The sequence below is a fragment of the Ranitomeya variabilis genome, chromosome 5 (assembly GCF_051348905.1).
Source record: "Ranitomeya variabilis isolate aRanVar5 chromosome 5, aRanVar5.hap1, whole genome shotgun sequence".
NCBI lineage: Eukaryota > Metazoa > Chordata > Amphibia > Anura > Dendrobatidae > Ranitomeya > Ranitomeya variabilis.
Window position 1 is genome coordinate 86,812,099 of NC_135236.1, and position 15,123 is coordinate 86,827,221.

General features: G+C 42.8%; 1 protein-coding gene across 1 annotated transcript in view; it reads left to right on the forward strand.

Moving 5' to 3' along the window:
- Positions 1-455: 455 nt before the first annotated feature.
- Positions 456-15,123, forward strand: part of LOC143775025 (CD5 antigen-like) — a 29,538-nt gene continuing 14,870 nt past the window's right edge. Inside the window, exons 1-3 of the mRNA XM_077262840.1 lie at positions 456-676; positions 5,186-5,307; positions 12,881-13,025. Of these exons, the coding sequence (XP_077118955.1) occupies positions 622-676; positions 5,186-5,307; positions 12,881-13,025 (322 nt within the window). The 5' untranslated portion in view covers positions 456-621. The remainder of the gene's footprint in view (positions 677-5,185; positions 5,308-12,880; positions 13,026-15,123) is intronic.

Below are 15,123 nucleotides of genomic sequence, written 5' to 3' on the forward strand. Positions count from 1 at the left end.
AAAAACTTCTGGTTTATTATTTTCCCACTTTGTGCGCATTTATTTTGGTCCCTTCTAGCCTACAGCTGTTACCACCTCCCTATACAATGTCACAAAAACAGAAGGTTGCAAATACAATACTAGGCCGTATTAAATTTGTCCACAAGCGAAACTAGCCTTGTTGCACATAGCAACCAATCACAGTTCCGCTTCCATCACTCCAGAGCAGTTAAACAAATGCAAGCTAAGCTCTGATTGGTTGCAGTTAATCTGATAAGGCTGATTTCGATATTCTGAGATTAGTGCAAAACAGCTAAGCACAGAGGTTGCTCAAAGCAGCCAATCAGAAAACGTCTTTCAATTATAAAGCTGCACTTGGGGAATAAGAGCTGATATCTGATTGGCTACAGTGTGGAAGTCTATTGAGCTGCCAGGTGCAGTAGAACTACAAGTTCCAGAAGTCACATGACTGGACTGGACTGTAGGAATACAAGCAGCAGTAGCTGACTTCACTGCACGGACAGGTAGGAGCAGACACTCCTGCATTCCTGGGCCCCTCCTCTCCAGCGTCTGTCCTCCCCTCCCTCGGCTGCCGGCAGTCCTGCCCTCCTCCTCCTCCCCAGCTCTGTCCTCTCCCTGGGCATGGAGCTGGCACTGCCCCTTTCCTGGTCTCTGTGCCTGTGGGTCTCCAGTTTGGGTGAGTTGTTTGTGTTGCTGTGTGTGACTCCGTCCTCTCCCTAGTTTTCTGCCCCAGTCTCTGCTCCTCTCCTTCCTAGGCAGCGTCCATAGCCTCCTCCTCCTCAGAGTGTGAGCTCTTCCTCCTCCTCCTCCTCAGAGTGTAAGCTCTTGGGAACAGCAGCTCCTGCTGTCACTTCCTGGCCTGCAGAGAAAGAAACTAGTGCAATAGTTACTGAAAACATGGCTGCAGCTGAGGAAGGGGCGACCCCAGGTCTCCAGTGTGAGGAAGATCCTTCTGCGACACCGAGACCGTGGTGTCACATTATGGGATCTAATGATTTCCTATGGTGCCTCATTGTGACCTCCTGAGCCACAAATGTTTCCAAATGTAACAGAAAATCAGACATATGTGGACCGGCGTTGGACTGTGTTGGCCGAGGCTAGCGGTCCTTCAGAGGGGCCTACCGGAGGATTCCCCTGTTCCCCCGAGGGCCGGTCCGAACCTGCATGTGACTGTGACTGGCGAGAACTTGTGGGCAATTTGGCGTTTTATTTTTACAACAAACTTTCAGCTCTAAAATATCCACAGGGGTGCAAGCTGCTGAAATGGTTTTGGTTGCGCATATTATTTGTGAATTTCTATCACGTGTCCCTGTGTCGCCACAGCCTTAAAGGGCGACTGTCACCCTCCAAAATGCAAATATAACTAGTTGAATGTTTATATAGGGAACTCGAGCCCTATGAAAATCGTTCCAATGATATACATTTATTAGTTGTGTAGTTGCAAAAAAGTTACTTTTAATATATATGCAAATGAGGGTGCTTCAGTGTACCCTTGGTGTGGCTAATGTATCTGTGCACCATTATGCCCTGATTTGCATATTATTGTCCCTAAGTTTGATTGATTGACATCTTCCCCTGTTTAACTCCAATCCCTATTCCTGCTAGTGTGCACTAACACTGCAGGAGCCTAATGGCAGGGTCACGGTGTCGGTGTGACAGCGCTCTGATCTCTGGCTGCTCTCTGAGGCCTCTCACTACATTTCCGGGTGTAGTGAGTGGCGTCCATAGACTGTTAGGAGTCAGGGATCAGAGCGTTATCACACTGACACTGTGAGCGTGCCGCTGGGCTCCTCCAGTGTCAGTGTGCACTCGCATGATACAGGGATTTGAGTTATATGTATACAGATTAAGGGTACTCTCACACTAGCTTATAACACAGCTGAGTGCTAGCCGGTGTTTTATTGGAAGGCACTCGGCCCAATATTATACAATGAGGCATGAAGAAACAATCAGCATGCTGCGAGTGGTTCCCATAATCGGACACCGGACTGCATTCAGATGTCTTCTGAGTGCAGTTCTACCTCCACAGACACAGAGAATGGAGAAATTAAGTTCTCCGTCCTCTCCTCACCTCTGCTGCAATTTTCTCATGCAAGAGAGTCGGATCACACTAAAGTGACACTCAGGTCAGACTGACAGAGTTTTATCCACGTGACATTAGTATAATCAGTCCAATTGTTTCGCATTGAGAGAATATATGGCAGTGTGAGTGAGCCCTAAAAGTGTGCCTTTTCTGGGGTGGCTGGGGGCAGATGTTTTTAGCCGGGGGGGGGCAATAACCATGGTCCCTCTCTAGGCTATTAATATCTGCCCTCAGTCACTGGCTTTCCCACTCTGGCGGAGAAAATTGCGCGGGAGCCCACGCCAATTTTTTCCGGGATTTAACCCTTTAATTTAATAGCTAGAGACCCCAAATTTTACACAGAGACACTTGTTAAATTAGTAAAGAGAAATATGTAATAAAAGAAGGGATATGAGATGGTTTATTGTATGTAAACCATGTCTCACATCCTGTCGGGTTTGTGAAGGAGAGAGCAAAAGCCGGCAATTGAATTACCGGCTTTTCTGCTATCTAGCGCTGAATTAAATATATATATAAAATATATATGTGTACACATTTATTCTACCTATTCTGTCAGTGTGATTTTACTGTACACCGCACTGAATTGCCGGCTTTTCTGTAGAACACCGGTGCGTATTTCTCGCAAGTCACACGCCTGATCCGTGTGTAATCCGTAATTCTCTCGCCCCCATAGACTTTCAATGGCGTATTTTTTTGCGCAATATGCTGACAAACGCAGCATGCTGCGATCTACGCCCGTAACATACCGTATATTACGGATGCGTAATATACGGCAGATAGGAGCTGCCCCATAGAGAATCATTGGGCCGTGTGCAATGCGTATTTTCTGGACGTATTTTCTGCGCTCATACGTCTGTAAAACTCGCTAGTGTGACACCGGCCTTAGGGTTTAATGTCACCTTTATATTGTAAGGGGACATTAAGCCTGGCTTAGTAATGGAGAGGAGTCATTAAGACACCTATCCATTAATAATCCTATAGTTTGTAAGGGGTTAAATAAACACACATGCAAAATAAAGTATTTTAATGAAATTGAAAGAACACACAGTTTTGCCATCTTTATTCTTCTTCCAATCCAAACGATGCCCTCGATCTCCTGTAATAAATAAAAAACTAACAATATACCCATACCTGTTTGGCATACAGTCAGTCCCATGGCGTAATCCATATCTGGGGAATATATAGTTTACAACCGGGAACGGTTGCTAATGCGACCGGCCCGGCTGTAAACTACTGGGGAATGACCGAGAAGCTGCCGGCGTCAGCATCCGTGATGTCAGCGCAGCCTCCCGGTCTGACCCGAGATGAACTCAGCAGCGTGGATGTGGGAAGTTTCCAAATCAAAAATGTGTATGCTTTCCATCTCGGTCATTGCATGGCATCGTTTGGAAGTCCTTATGGGTCTCAATTCCATTATTATGTGTCGTAGCCCTGAATGTCATTGTTAATATAATGAATTATTAATACAAAACATAATATTTATTTTTCCAGTTTGCAATCCGCAGTGCACATGCTGCGGAAAAAAACGCACGGAAACGCAGCGGTTTATATTCCGCAGCATGTCAATTCTTTGTGCGGAATCCGCAGCGGTTTTACACCTGCTCCATAATAGAAAAACGCAGGTGGAATCCGCACAAAAACCACGGTAAATCCGCAGGAAAAGGCAGTGCTTTTGCCCTGCGCATTTATAAAATCCGCTGCGGAAAAATCTGAAGTGGACCATTCTACGTGTGCACATACCCTAAAGGGTACCTGTCATCTGATTTATGGCACTCAAACCATGAACAGCATAAATTAGAGTCCAGCTTCACAATTCAGCCATCTACAGTGAGTGAAATAAGAATCGAACACTGCACCAATTTTATAACTAAATCTATTTCTAAAGGTGCTATTAACATGAAATTCTCACCAGATGTTGGTGACTACCCATCCGATCCACACAGGCAAAGAAATCAAACCATAGATATCTGTAAATTAAGTTATGTAATAATGAGAGATGGCACAGCGAAAAAAAGTATTGAACACATGAAGAAGGATCGGTGCAAAAAGCATTGGAAAGTCATGACATCAGCTGAAATCTATCAGTAATTTAGAAAGCAATCCTGCCAGTTAGTGAAAAATATCAGCTGGCTGAATACTTATTTCACCCCCTGTATATTTTTCTTGAAAACGCTGGAGCCTTCCAGAGTAGGTATAGTTAGAAGGTCCTGCCGGGGACCATGGTCTGTCCCCTGACCGTCTCTTCCAGGGGCTGCTAGAGGTGATTGACAGATCCCTCCCTATGTTCAAATGAGGGAAGCAGCTGTCAATCACCTCTGGGAGCACTGGGAAGGGACGGCGCAGGACTTGTCTCATTTCTGGCTATGGTCTTCCTACTCTATTTTCTCTGAAACGCCAGAGCATTTCAGAGAAAGCTCATGCTGAATCATGCCTTCAGACCTTGTTTCATGAATGCTGGTGGTTTGGGCGGCAAAAATTAGATGATGTATCCTTCAATATTAGATCAGTGGGGGGGTTTGACATTCCAACCTGGCAGCTCAGTTCCCATTCACCTCAATAGGAGCTTTTGTACATTGTGTAGATATGGCCACGATAACAGCTGATTGGTGGTGGTCATGGCAGACCTAGACCAAAAAGGGCCGCTGTGAAAGAACAGCATATGGGCCCTTTCCAGTCCAATGGTTCTGTCTATGACAAAAGATGCTTGCCACCTCAAAGGTGGAAGTCGGGCCCCCTTACATATTGGGCCCCTGTGCGACTGTACAGATTGCACCAATGATATGTCCACCATTGAGTGGGGGGTAACAGGTGTCCGGATCTCCACCCATCTGATTTTGATGACCTATCCCAAGGCCAGGCCATCAGTTTAAAAGTGCTAGACACTTCTTTATCAAGAAGTGAGCACAGATCCTTGGATTACAAACTCTTTGTTGTTGTCTATTTATGCAGACATAAAGGTTTGCATAGTACCTGTAGACGCACAAAGCTGGTTGCAAAGATGTTTTTTCTTATGTGTTGGTGCAATATTACATTAATGGCATAGTTTAGAAATGCTTTAGTATTCATTTTAGCATTCACTACATATCATTGACTGTCTTTCAGCACTGAGTGGATCCTCTGGACTTCGCAGCTCGTTAGCGGCTCTGCAGAATGAATCATTGGTGGAGAACGTAGAAACGTGTCAAGGAATCGTCCTGATCTTCATCAATGACACCGGCAACCTGGTAATGTTCCCATTGCTATTACTTCATGTCCTGTTTTGGTTTGCATTGATAGTTTATTGGATTTGCAAAGTGTGTAAGATCTGGCAATAATGTCATGAAAAGCCACTGATTTCACAATGTGTACAAGGAAGTCACGTGACTGTACGTTCATGACCTATGAAGAGACCTCTAGAGCGAGTGATGGACAGCCTGCTCGATATCAGCATGGACATGATGAAGAATGGACAGCACTACATTATATGAGCTCACTGTGTTGAATTGTGCTCAGCACAGAGATCGGGTGCTTAAAGGGAACCTGTCACCACGTTTTTGGAAGATGGGATAAAAATAGCGTTAAATAGGGGCAGAGGTGGGCATTACATTAGTGTGTTTGTTATGCGTTTATTACCCACCTAAGTTGCCGAAATACCTTTGCAAAGTCTCTGTTTTCGCCTGTCAATCAGGCTGGTCTGGTCAAAAGGGCGTGTTGTCTTCCCCCAGATTTTGCGTAGTTTTCCGTTGGTGGCGTAGTGGTGTGCGCATGCCCAAGGTCCCGAATCCTCTGCCAGGGGATTTAAAAGAGCGCGCTGTTCGTTTTCATTGGTGATCGGTGGGCGCGGCCATCTTCCTTTGGCCGCGCGTGCGCAGAAGCGGCGCTCTGCTGGCCGCGGCTTCAGGAAAATGGCCGCCGCGATATCCATCTGCGCACGCGCGGCATCCCGCGGCCATTTTCCTGAAGCCGCGGCCAGCAGAGCGCCGCTTCTGCGCACGCGCGGCCAAAGGAAGATGGCCGCGCCCACCGATCACCAATGAAAACGAACAGCGCGCTCTTTTAAATCCCCTGGCAGGGGATTCAGGACTTTGGGCATGCGCACACCACTACGCCACCAACGGAAAACTACGCAAAATCTGGGGGAAGACAACACGCCCTTTTGACCAGACCAGCCTGATTGACAGGCGAAAACGGAGACTTTGCAAAGGTATTTCGGCAACTTAGGTGGGTAATAAACGCATAACAAACACACTAATGTAATGCCCACCTCTGCCCCTATTTAACGCTATTTTTATCCCATCTTCCAAAAACGTGGTGACAGGTTCCCTTTAAGTCACTTGTGACCACCATCAGTTTTTAACACTGTCAAAAACGCAGTGTCTTGCAGTTCCAGCAAAGTGGATGGGATTTATAGAAATCTGCTGTCCACTGTGCATTTTATTTTAGGCAGTGTAAAGTGACCTGCAGTGTGTGCTTGAAATCCGCAACATGTCAATTTCTCTTGCGGGTTTGCTAAGTTTTATGTGCAGATTTTTTCCCATAGATTTGCATAGATGTGAAAAATCCAGAGGTAAAAAAAAAAGCTTGTAATACGCACATGACTGTATCAATAAAGTTTTGTCAAAGCCAAATACCAGGATGTATCAAAAATAAAGCTGCTTTATTTAAAATATGGCATCACCAACAAGAGACAAAAAACGATGTGTAAAAAAACAAAACAAAAACAAACAAACAAAAAAAACAACTCGCCACATACCTACGTAATTTAGTTTATAGGAGCCGAAAATCTGCAACATGAAAAGCTCATCATGGGAACCTTGCCGCAGGTAAATATAGATTACTCGTGTTTTTTACATGCGTTTTCACCTGAAGATTGTTTGTCCTTCTAACTGGAATACTTATCCTTCCTTGCTGACATCACTGTGCCATGGCAGAGCCGACATCCGTGCTCCAGACAGCACAGGAATTATTAACGGAGAGCTGGAGTCTCTCTTCCGACTCCTCTTTTTTGAGATGCAATGTCTTAAATGAAGCTGCTTTGTTTTTGATACTTCCTGGTATTTGGCTTTGACAAAACTTTGATTCTTAGCTGATGGCTATCTAACGGCCTAGTCAGACGGCCATATAAATTGGACTGGACGGCAGCTACTCCGACCTCAGCGTGACACCTGCCTAGAAATATATACATACACCATGTTCCAAATTATTATGCAAATTATATTTTTCTCGGATTTTCCTAAATGGTCGGTGCAAATTACTGTCAGTCTAATAAAAGTCATCTCCCGTTAGATTATACATTGAATTTTATTGAAGAAACCTCCCAATGATAACAGTAGAATCTCCAAAATGAATAAAACCTCAAAATGCACTGTTCCAAATTATTAGGCACAGTAGAATTTCTAAACATTTGATATGTTTTAAAGAACTGAAAATGCTCATTTGTGGAATTTGCAGCATTAGGAGGTCACATTCACTGAACAAAAAAGCTATTTAACTCCAAAACATCCTAACAGGCCAAGTTACATGTTAACATAGAACCCTTCTTTGCTATCACCTTCACAATTCTTGCATCCATTGAACTTGTGAGTTTTTGGAGAATTTCTGCTTGTATTTTTTTGCATGAAGTCAGAATAGCCTCCCAGAGCTGCTGTTTTGATGTGAACTGCCTCCCACCCTCATAGATCTTTTGCTTGATGATACTCCAAAGGTTCTCTATAGGGTTGAGGTCAGGGGAAGATGGTGGCCACACCATGAGTTTATCTCCTTTTATGCCCATAGCAGCCAATGACTCAGAGGTATTCTTTGCAGCATGAGATGGTGCATTGTGATGCATGAAGATTATTTTGCTCCTGAAGGCACGTTTCTGCTTTTTAGACCATGGAAGAAAGTTGTCAGTCAGAAACTCTATATACTTTGCAGAGGCCATTTTCACACCTTCAGGAACCTTAAAGGGCCTTACCAGCTGTTTCTCCATGATTCCGGCCAAAAACATGACTCCTCCACCTGCTTGCTGACGTCGCAGCCTTGTTGGGTCATGGTGGCCATCCACCAACCATCCACTACTCCATCCATCTGGACCATCCAGGGTTGCTCGACACTCATCAAACAAGCCTGTTTGAAAATTAGTCTTCATGTATGTCTGGGCCCACTGCAACCGTTTCTGTTTGTGAACACTGTTTAGGGGTGGCCGAATAGTAGGTTTATGCAATGCACCACAGCAAGCCTTTGAAGGATCCTACACCTTGAGGTTCGAGGGACTCCAGAGGCACCAGTAGCTTCAAATAACTGTTTGTTCCTTTGTAATGGTATTTTGGCAGCTGCTCTCTTAATCCAATGAATTTGTCTAGCAGAAACCTTCCTCATTATGCCTTTATCTGCATGCACTCTGTCTGTCCTCTGTTTCAGTCACAAATCTCTTTACAGTATGATGATCACTCTTAAGTTTTTGTGAAATATCTAATGGTTTTTATACCTTTGCTTTATTTAACGCTTTTCAGCAGCAGAGAGATCCTTTTTATTTCCCATATTGCTTGAGACCTGTGGCCTGCTTAATAATGTGGAACATCATCATTTTTAATGATTTTAAGTTTCCTTTAATTCGAATCACCTGGAAAACTAATTCTCACGTGTTTAAGATTGATTTCAGTGAACCATTGAGCCCTGAGACACAATACCATTCACAAGTTTATTTGAAAAACAAAACAATTAAATCTTTAAGACACTTAAATCCAATTTGCATAATAATTTCGAGCACAGTGTGCACTATGTGTCAGCAACTAATGAATGCATGAACTCCAATATTGCTGCAAACGTTAAAACCATAAAATGTACTTAGTAAGCGTTTCTTGATCAAAGAGCGCAAAAGCCATCCAACCACGTCATGGTGACCTTTTAGTGTGGATAGTCCCTAAACACTAAATGTCTTAACTCCTTATGGGGGGGGAAAGAGCTTTTCACTCCTCATTCACATGAGGCTGTTTTGGCATTGCGCATATGTATGGTAGTATATTGGCCACAGTGTGTATTTGTCCACCTATGCATAAATTTAATACTAAAGGTGTGCAGGTCCATTTTTTTTTTTTGTGTAGCTGCATAGAAATATATGAAGCTGTCATGCTTGGGGACGGAGAGTCGCGGCTAGTCCGAGCATTAAGGTCCAATTTTTATGGCCGTCTGACTACGATGAATGGTCATGGTTTAGAAACAAAAGGCTTGATTCATCTGGCAAAATTGCTTGATGAATCTTTCTTACCTCTACGTACTTTCTGGATGCTATCAGAAAGATGACCAGCGGCAATCATTGTATATACCCAGTATATAGACCTGACCGCTAGGTAATGGTGGTATCTATGTTATGTCTATGGGCAGCTTCACATTTTGCCCGTAAATCTGCATATCTCCTCGCTGTGTTTTCTCAGTCTAAATACATTATTCTACATCTGTACGCCCGTGACTTTCCCAAATCCATGAAGTGGTGTTTACTTTTGTGCCCATTACATGTGAGAGCTAGCGCTAACATCACCTTCTATAATTGGGATATTAACCTCATTTCTCGTGTGGATGTTATTACTGACTACTTAGACGTGTGTGCACACACATATACTCGTTTACATGTAAATAAGCTTCTTTTTCCATCCTGTTTCTCACGTTTGATAGTTTCCTCATTCACCATTTCCTGTAGATGTTAACAGATTACTGACACTAAATGAGCTGCTATTTTGGGATCTACATTTGCTATATTTAGTTGTCCGTTGGTCCATGATAAATAATCACAAAAATTTCCCTTGTACACAGGAACGCGCAACTCGGTTGAGCGTTCATTTGTTTTCAACGTTCATGTTTGGTTTTTTTTTTCGTCTTTTTCTGGTGTGGGTAATATGAAAATCACACTGAAATCAGATTAAAAAGGGATAAATTGAGTCAATCTTTGCATTGTGTGCCTGTGTGTGCCACATTAAGCATGAATAACAGAAAGAGAAGAGAACTGTCTGAGGACTTGAGAACCAAAATTGTTGAGTAATATCAACACTGTCAAGGTTACAAGTCCATCTCCAGAGATCTTTTGTCCATGGTGCTCAACATACTCAAGAAGTTTACAATCCATGGCACTGTAGCTAATCTCCCTGGACGTGGACATCAGAGAAAAATTGATAAAAGATTCCAACGCAGGATTGTCAGGATGTTGGATAAGCATCCCCATTTAAGTTCCAAAGAAATTGAAGCTGTCGTGCAGGCTCACTTTGCGCTGACACTGATGCACCCTGTCATTTAAATAAAATGAAGCTCTGTGGCAGGAGACCCAGAAGGACCCCACTACTGACAAAGAGATATAAGAAAGATACTGCAATTTGCCAAAATGTTTGTATGTAAGCCAAAATCCTTCTGGGAAATAGTCTTGTGGACAGATAAGAGCAAGATGGAGCTTTTTGGTAAAGGACATCATTGTACTGTTTACCGAAAACAGAATGAGGCCGACAAAGAAAAGAACACAGTACCTACAGTCAAATATGGTGGAAGTTCAAAGTTTTGGGATTGTTTTGGTGTCTCTGGCACTAGGTACCTTGAGTGTGTGCAAGGCATTTCACTAAGAAATTGGCAGCTGTTTTGGGATCAGCTTAGAATACACATAACGTTAAAGTAACACGAAATGGAAGATTTTATCCATTTCATCCGACTATCATTATTACATGAACATTCCTTTGCAATGGCTGACAACAGACTGATCTGTCAGGTTCAGAGGTGTAGCTAGGGGTTCAGCTCAGGGGGTGGGGTGAAATATCTGAGTGGGTCCCTAACCGGTAATCCATTATACTGCACTCCCCATAGTTCTCCATACAGTATACTGCATTCCTCATAGTCCACCATACAGTGTAATGCTCTCCTCATACTCCTCTATACAGTATAACGATTTCACCATAGTCCTTCATACAGTATACTGCACATATCATAGTCCTCCATACAGTATAATGCACTCCTCATAGTCCTCCATATACAGTGAGGAAAATAAGTATTTGAAGTATTTGATACACTGCTGATTTTTGCAAGTTTTCCCACCTACAAAGAATAGAGAGGTCTGTAATTTTTATCGTAGGTACACTTCAACTGTGAGAGACAGAATAATAAAAAAAAGTCCTTGATACAGTATACTGCACTCCCCATAGTCCTCTATATAGTATAGTGCACTCCCCATAGTACGTACATATAACGCATCTCCCATACTACATATAGTATATAGCACTCCCCATAATCCTTCATACAGTATAATGCACTCCCCATAGTCCTCCATATAGTAAAGTTGCCTCCACACTTTGAGGTCCCACACTGTATGAGGGCCCTCCACAGTAGTCCCTACAATGTATGAGGGGCCCTTCACACTGGATGAGGAGCCCCCATACTTTATAATGTCCCCAGAGTCACACTATATGTTTCAATGAGAATTAAAAACCTCATATACTTGCCTATTCCAGGATCCTGATGAATCCTCCTGGAAAGCGCCGGCGCACATACTGAATATCAGAGTCCCGACGCGGCACGATGATGTCACCACGCTGAGTTTCTCTGGCTTCCTGTCCTAACTTCACCTGCTGTTCTGCTGACCACAGGTGCAGGGTGGGCCCCTCAGAGCAGGGGCCCGGGGCGACCGCATCCTCTGCCCCCCCCAGTAGTTACGCTAACGGTTGGGTTGGATTGCGATCTGCAGCTAGGCTTATAGTAATTTTATGTCGGACATATGTGTGGTCTTCTAGGATTCATTCTTAATGGGCTTTTTGCTCTCCCTTTCATCAGATATGGATGATCTCTTGGACAATTTGTTCTACATGATGGACGCCTCCATTTACACATCCATGCTTCACACACACATCCCATGGATTTTTAATTTGCATTATAGGTGTTGTTTTTTTTTTCCCTTGCAGCAATGAATACAGAGGTTTCTTATCTTGGCATTACCATTAGATCATTGTGGTCTGAGCACAAGTTGTGGAAAGTGAATTAAAGTGAAGTGTTGTAATCAGGAGAAGCAGATGGCATGTAGGTGACATCAACATGGCGTGTGTGTGAGCTGGCACCTGTGCTGACGACTGAGCGCGGCGTCGCCCCGGCACACACTGGGTAATTGTGCTTTCCAGAAATAGTAAAGCATTGATCGGCCACTGAGGAGCACATCTCCGGAGACTAATGGGCGACACTGTGACTACAGCAGGGTGTCCGCATTAGCCAACATTGTGCATACGCTGGTATTGATTTCTCTATGATCTGTTATGTGCTACCCCTGAATTACAGAAAAGTCCAGTTTTCCTACCTATGTCTATGAGCTGATCTTGTTTTTTTTTTACCTCTTGTGTCACCTGATTCTCTGTAAATTGTAATCTTTTGTGAGCCGGTCCCTCATTTCTCTTGTTTGTGTTATGGAATCATGCGTTACTCTGCAATTTCTGATGAATAATGATTATAATTATATTGCCTATAAACGATTACCAAAGAGTAGCCGTGAACCACCCATAAGTTCTGAAAAATATATATATACATTGATCAGTATCTATTAAAACATATAATAATTCACTTTCAAGAGAGATTCAAGTAGGATGAAGTAGAGGTGGACAATATGGTTTATACATATACTGTTATAATATATTAGTCATTCAGGATCACAACATAAAGTAGTAATAATTCCCAATGGAATTTCAAGCATCAATAATATTGAAATAAAGTGCAATGCTTACCCATAATGTGACTACTGCAAAAGCCCTGATCCTTGTTTCGCATGTTGCTTTCTCAAGGGGTGCGTAGATAAAATTACTATGATTCTGTGTTTGTGTGCAGGTGTGTGACAGTCTGTGGAGCCTGCAGTCTCCTCTCGCACAAGTTGTGTGCAAGGAATCGGGATGTGGAGCTCCAAATTCTACATGGACCTTGAAGTCTCCTCCAAAGGACTCATATGGCGCCGTCCAAGGCTTCCAGTGTAAAGGTCTGTGGTACACCATGGCCTAATCTTTAGGTTCTTATTTTATACCCGCACTCCTAAACATATATTTAGAGTAACGCTGGGTCAGGGGAAGATTGTGGGCACTGCTGGTGCTATCAGTTAGCAGGTCTGATACTTGTGGTACTTGAAGTCTTATTTTGTGTTGTAAAATAATGCATTTTTTGAATCATGAAGGTTCTTTTACACTCAGGGCTGTGGAGTCGGAGTCAGGGAAATTGAGGATGAGGAGTCGTTAGTACTATTAATCAGTAGCCCTAGCAGTGCCCATAAACTTCTCTTCCATCCAGCGTTTCTCTGGATCAGGAAAAAAGTACATCTATACAACCACTAGGTGGCGCACATTACATCAACACTACACAATGCATTAAAGGGATTGTCCACTGCTGGACAATATTTTCTTAAAGAGAACGTATCATGAGGATTTTACACCTCACAAAATAAATACTGGTGCTTTCCGAATAATTAGATTCATATTTTGATTGTAGAGATGGGTTTTGTATTTTCTGGAAAACCCAGCATTAACCCCTTCATGACCCAGCCTATTTTGGTCTTAATGACCTGGCCGTTTTTTGCAATTCTGACCAGTGTCCCTTTATGAGGTAATAACTCAGGAACGCTTCAACGGATCCTAGCGATTCTGAGGTTGTTTTTTCGTGACATATTGGGCTTCATGTTAGTGGTAAATTCAGGTCGATAATTTCTGAGTTTATTTGTGAAAAAACGGAAATTTGGCGAAAATTTAGAAAATTTCGCAATTTTCACATTTTGAATTTTTATTCTGTTAAACCAGAGAGTTATGTGACACAAAATAGTTAATAAATAACATTTACCACATGTCTACTTTACATCAGCACAATTTTGGAAACAAATTTTTTTTTTGCTAGGAAGTTATAAATGTTAAAATTTGACCAGTGATTTCTCATTTTTACAACAAAGTTTACAAAACCATTTTTTTAGGGACCACCTCACATTTGAAGTCAGTTTGAGGGTTCTATATGGCTGAAAATACCCAAAAGTGACACCATTCAAGAAACTGCACCCCTCAAGGTGCTCAAAACCACATTCAAGAAGTTTATTAACCCTTCAGGTGTTTCACAGCAGCAGAAGCAACATGGAAGTAAAAAATGAACATTTAACTTTTTAGTCACAAAAATGATCTTTTAGCAACAATTTTTTTATTTTCCCAAGGGTAAAAAGAGAAACTGGACCACGAACGTTGTTGTCCAATTTGTCCTGAGTAAGCTGATACCTCATATGTGGGGGTAAACCACTGTTTGGGTGCACGGCAAGGCTCGGAAGGGGAGGCGTGCCATTTGACTTTTTGAATGGAAAATTAGCTCCAATCGTTAGCGGACACAATGTCGCGTTTGGAGAGCCCCTGTGTGCCTAAACATTGGAGCTCCCCTACAAGTGACCCCATTTTGGAAACTAGACCCCCCAAGAAACTTATCTAGATGCATAGTGAGCACTTATAACCCCCAGGTGCTTCACAGAAGTTTATAATGCAGAGCCGTGAAAATAAAAAATTATTTTTCTTTCTTCAAAAATGATTTTTAGCCCAGAATTTTTTATTTTCCCAAGGGTAATAGGAGAAATTGTACCGCAAATGTTGTTGTCCAGTTTGTCCTGAGTACGATGATACCCCATATGTGGGGGTAAACCACTGTTTGGGCGCACGGCAGGGCTCGGAAGGGAAGGCATGCCATTTGGCTTTTTGAATGGAAAATTAGCTCCAATCGTTAGCGGACACCATGTCGCGTTTGAAGAGCCCCTGTGTGCCTAAACATTGGAGCTCCCACACATATGACCCCATTTTGGAAACTAGACTTCCCAAGGAACTAATCTAGATGTGTGGTGAGCACTTTGAACCCCCAAGTGCTTCACAGAAGTTTATAACGCAGAGCCATGAAAATAAAAAATAATTTTTCTTTTCTCAAAAATGATTTTTTAGCCCACAATTTTTTATTTTCCCAAGGGTAACAGGAGAAATTGGACCCCAAAAGTTGTTGTCCAGTTTCTCCTGAGTACGTTGATACCCCATATGTGGGGGTAAACCACTGTTTGGGCACATGCCGGGGTT